We start from the raw sequence: 3,924 nt of genomic DNA on the forward strand, positions 1-3,924 counted from the left end.
GCCCGGCCGCCCCTTCCGGGCCCCGCCGCGCATGCGCCGCCCCGCCCGCCCGGGGCTCCGCCGCTGCCCGGCCTGGAGCGGCTGGAAGGGCCGGGAGCGCCGGGATCGTCCCGGCCGCGAGCGCAGCCGCCTCACGGCCGGCCCCGCGGGGGAGCCGGCTGCGATGGAAAAGTACCGTGCGCGCTGCCGCAGCACTGCGGCCCCGCAGGGCAGTGAGAGCAGCCCGCGCGGGGCCTCCGCTTCCCGTGCCCGACTCTGCCTGACGGCACTCATTAGCTCACTGTAATTAGTGACAGCAGCTACAGCCCGGCAAGGAGTGCTGTGCCGCCAAGGAAGCGCTCGGGTGCTGGTCCAGGGAAGCAGCGCAGCGCCAGAGGAGTGCAGCTAGCACAGGTCTCACAAGTCTCCGATCTAGGTCACTGCCTTCCAGCTACAGTGCTGCAGCAGAGATTATTGCCTCCAAGAGCTTAGGGAAGCACAAGAGCCTGTTCTCAGCAGAACCAAGTCTATTTGCAGTATTTCACTGCTGACTGCGGTTCTGGAAAGCAGGGAGCTTGCTACCCCCAGCCACATGCAGTAACCATTTCCTTCTGCCTTAGCAAAAAGAGGTTTTCCCTCACCACAACAGGCAGGGCTTTGCTATACGAAATGAGCTAGCAGAGTGGCAGAGACCTGAAGATGTGCCAGACCCCCCTGTAATCCACTACCACTGAGGATTCTACTGCATGGCACAATTTAAAGGCTGTTGCAGTACAGTCCCTGTTTTCGTGGATGTCTGTCCAAAGCTTTTGCAAGCCAAAACATTTAAGAGGGGCCAGGTCCTAAAACGAAATTATGTGAACCATGGAATTTCAACATCCCTTCAGCTTATCTTACCCTCCTCCATGACAGACCCTCTCCCTCCATGAAGGCTGACACTGAGTAAAACTGGCCTTAAATAGCATCAGCTTTTCACATGCCCCGCTAAAGACAACTTCAGCACAGGACACAACAGGTTCAGTTAAGAAGAGTGTAACTTTACAGGACAAAGCCCTGTGCCCTTTCACTACATGGTATTTACTGACTGCAGTATTCTAAAGCTGTATTTCAAGATGTCCCAAGCCCAGCAGGAAGGGTTGTCAGTTACATGCTCTTGGAACAACTTCAAGAGCTGCACAATGGAGACCAGATTTTCCAGTTAATGAAAGAGACAAATCAGTCTTGACATAACATTTATTGAGTATTTCCACTCTAGTAGATGAAAAGTCTGTACAAAACCAAACATTTCCTTTACTTAAACCAATCTAAAAACAGTCAGCTCAATTACAACCCACTACAAACACAATAGCTTCTTTGAAGCCATGGTAACACTTAAATATGGTTAAGACTTCAACGCAGAAATTTGGTTTGTTAGAAAGCTCAAGGGAGCTTTAGCTTCTCAAAGTTAAAAAAAGGCAAAATTGTGTTTCACAGATACAGTCCACTGGAATCACCAACACTGGACAAATTAAGTACTTCGAGTCCTGAGATAACAAGGAATCCTGGTATCCTTTAGACGGTCTTCTGCTGTCCTTTCTTGCCAATGAGGGACTTGTGGATATGTGGTATTACACCTAAAAAAGAACAATAGTTAAGACCATGCTATTTTTCTTCAACCATTTTCCTAAACTTCATGCTTCAAGTAAAATGACAACACTAAGCTTCCAAGTCTGTGACAGTCCATGCCACCCAAGCACCCATAAACAGCAAGCACTGACATACCACCACCAGCAATTGTTGCCTTGATCAGAGAATCCAGCTCTTCATCTCCTCTAATGGCAAGCTGCAGATGACGGGGAGTGATACGTTTCACCTTCAAGTCTTTGGATGCATTTCCTGCCAGCTCAAGGACCTGAGACAAGACCATTTTTCAACAGTTACACAATCAAGTGAGACCAACAGCACAGTCTTAGCTGTGACACTGCTAGTGACAACAAGACAGCAAACAATGTCTCTTTTCAAGGGGTTCCACCCTTTGGAGCTCTGCATTTAGTTTTCACAATGACAGAGTAAGTGTTCTACAGCAGATATGACATGCTGTAACAACCCATTCTCAAAGCTGTTTCACACACTATTTTTCCTACAAGGCACACTACAGGATTTGCATGAAATGCAGAGAAGTGATATTTCATAGTTTTTTGCACATGAAGCGTTCACAACCCATTCCAAACTGTCAAAAACAGTAGGTGCTGGTCATTAGGCCTTTTGAGAGTTGACCAACTTGCTGGCACCCCTTGCAGGCATTTTACCTCAGCTGTCAGGTACTCCAGGATTGCAGCACTATACACAGCAGCTGTGGCTCCTACACGCCCATGGCTGGTTGTCCTGGACTTCAGGTGCCTATGGATGCGGCCAACAGGGAACTGGAAAATAACAGAAGTAGAACAGGCTGTGACGACAGCAAGACTCTGCACAAAACCACACTGTGGGCAGCAGAATCCCAGTGGCGGAAGCACGGGCTGCATTTCAGAACTTGAGAATCCAGTTAAGACATGGCATGCCAAACTCACATCAGCAATGTTCATGATTCCCAGCACAAGCTGTAGGAATGGCAACAAGGAAATTACTTTCCTCCCTGCAGAGCTATGCAAAGGTCTAAAACCGGCCGGGTGTGCTAATGTCTGGTTTGCGAGCCTTATATCATTCCAGACAACAGCCAGACAGCAGAGTGTGAGGGTTTCACACTGCACAAACAAACCAACAGATGGAAGGCCAGCCCGACTTTCACTCACGCACACCGCAGCCCCTGCTCACCTGCAATCCAGCCCGTTGGGAACGGGACACTGCTTTGGTCTTGGTCTTCCCGGAGTCCTTCCCAGCTTTCCCACCAGCCTGGCAATGCCAAAAGAAGAGCAGACGCTGACGTCTCCCACCGCGCATGCGCCCCGCCGCTCCACCACCCCCCTCCCCGCGCAGAGCCACCCGCGCGGCTGCGAGGCGCGTGCGCGCCGGCCGCCGCACCGCGCGGCACAGGCCGCTCCCGGCGCGCATGCGCGGCCCCCGCTCCCCGTTCCCGGGGCGCCACTGCGCGTGCGATCACCCCCCCACCCGCCCCCGCCTTTCCCCCACTGAGCCCGCGCGCGTTCCCCCCCCCCCCCCCACGGTCAGCAGCACGGAACCGGCCCGGCCCCAGCCGCCCGCCCCCCGAGCGCCCCCGCGGTTCCTCACCATAGCGAACCGGAGCGCAGTGCCGCGCAGGGGAAGGCTGAAGCAGAGAGCGTCCCGCACGCACGAAGTCCGGACGACAACACCGACCTTTCCCGACCCGCCGCGATTCAAACTGCGCCCACTCCCGCCTTCCCCCGGCCCTTTATATCCGCACCGCGCGGCCGCATCCGGGAACCCCGGCCTCGCCGCCAGCCAATGGCCGCGGGCGGGGCGGCCGCTCTGCCCCAGCGACAACCAATGGCGAGCTGGGGCGGGGCCGGGCGCGCGACGCGGGGGGCGGGAGAGGCCCCGCCTCCACGGACAGAGACAGGGCGGGGGGGATGGCGGGGGGGCGTCTCGGTCGTGTCGCCCGCGGTGTGGGGCTCCCTTCGGCTCGGCGCCGGCGGCCTGCTCTGGGGCTGGGGCTCTGTGGCGTCACCGGCGGGAGAGACCCTGCCCAGAGTCACTGCACTCATTTTCGCGGGGCTCTGTATCGCCAGGTCCCGCTCCGAGCCTCGCCTGTGTACTCAGATGGCTTCAGCGAAGCTTGCTTTCCACAATGGAGTTAATTGGCTTTGTGTGCAAAGCGCCTCAGGAGCAGCCTGGAGGAGATTATGTGCGGGTTTGGGATGAGGAGCTATTACGCTGCTAGCGAGGACACGAGGCTGCTCAGGGGCGTCGAATAAAGCTCTCATCAACTCCTCAAGATTGCGGGCGTGGAGAAGTGCCACCGACTACACACGTGCTCTGATTTTTATT

General features: G+C 55.5%; 1 protein-coding gene across 2 annotated transcripts; it reads right to left on the reverse strand.

Moving 5' to 3' along the window:
• Window positions 1-1,194: 1,194 nt before the first annotated feature.
• LOC132326235 (histone H2A.Z) lies at window positions 1,195-3,416 on the reverse strand. Of its 2 annotated transcripts, XM_059844174.1 has the most exons (5): window positions 3,187-3,416; window positions 2,773-2,850; window positions 2,268-2,381; window positions 1,741-1,870; window positions 1,195-1,592 (listed from the first exon to the last, which is right to left on the reverse strand). In XM_059844174.1, exons 1-5 carry the CDS (start codon window positions 3,187-3,189, stop codon window positions 1,531-1,533), a joined length of 387 nt encoding a protein of 128 aa, XP_059700157.1. In that variant the 5' UTR covers window positions 3,190-3,416; the 3' UTR covers window positions 1,195-1,530. The 2 variants fall into 2 exon arrangements, with proteins under 2 accessions (XP_059700157.1, XP_059700156.1); XM_059844173.1 differs by lacking the exon at window positions 3,187-3,416 and having other exon boundaries at window positions 2,773-2,913.
• Window positions 3,417-3,924: the final 508 nt, after the last annotated feature.

Source organism: Haemorhous mexicanus, chromosome 4 (assembly GCF_027477595.1).
Source record: "Haemorhous mexicanus isolate bHaeMex1 chromosome 4, bHaeMex1.pri, whole genome shotgun sequence".
NCBI classification, from domain to species: Eukaryota; Metazoa; Chordata; class Aves; order Passeriformes; family Fringillidae; genus Haemorhous; species Haemorhous mexicanus.

What these genes read in the sequence shown, in the direction of transcription:
- LOC132326235 (XM_059844173.1), bottom strand. Translation starts at nt 2,898, where the DNA reads ATGCGCGGTGGGAGACGTCAGCGTCTGCTCTTCTTTTGGCATTGCCAG. An exon ending in CCCAACGGGCTGGATTGCAG is followed by an intron (nt 2,382 to 2,772) that starts GTGAGCAGGGGC and finishes GTTATTTTCCAG; the next exon opens with TTCCCTGTTGGCCGCATCCA. An exon ending in TGGAGTACCTGACAGCTGAG is followed by an intron (nt 1,871 to 2,267) that starts GTAAAATGCCTG and finishes GTCTTGTCTCAG; the next exon opens with GTCCTTGAGCTGGCAGGAAA.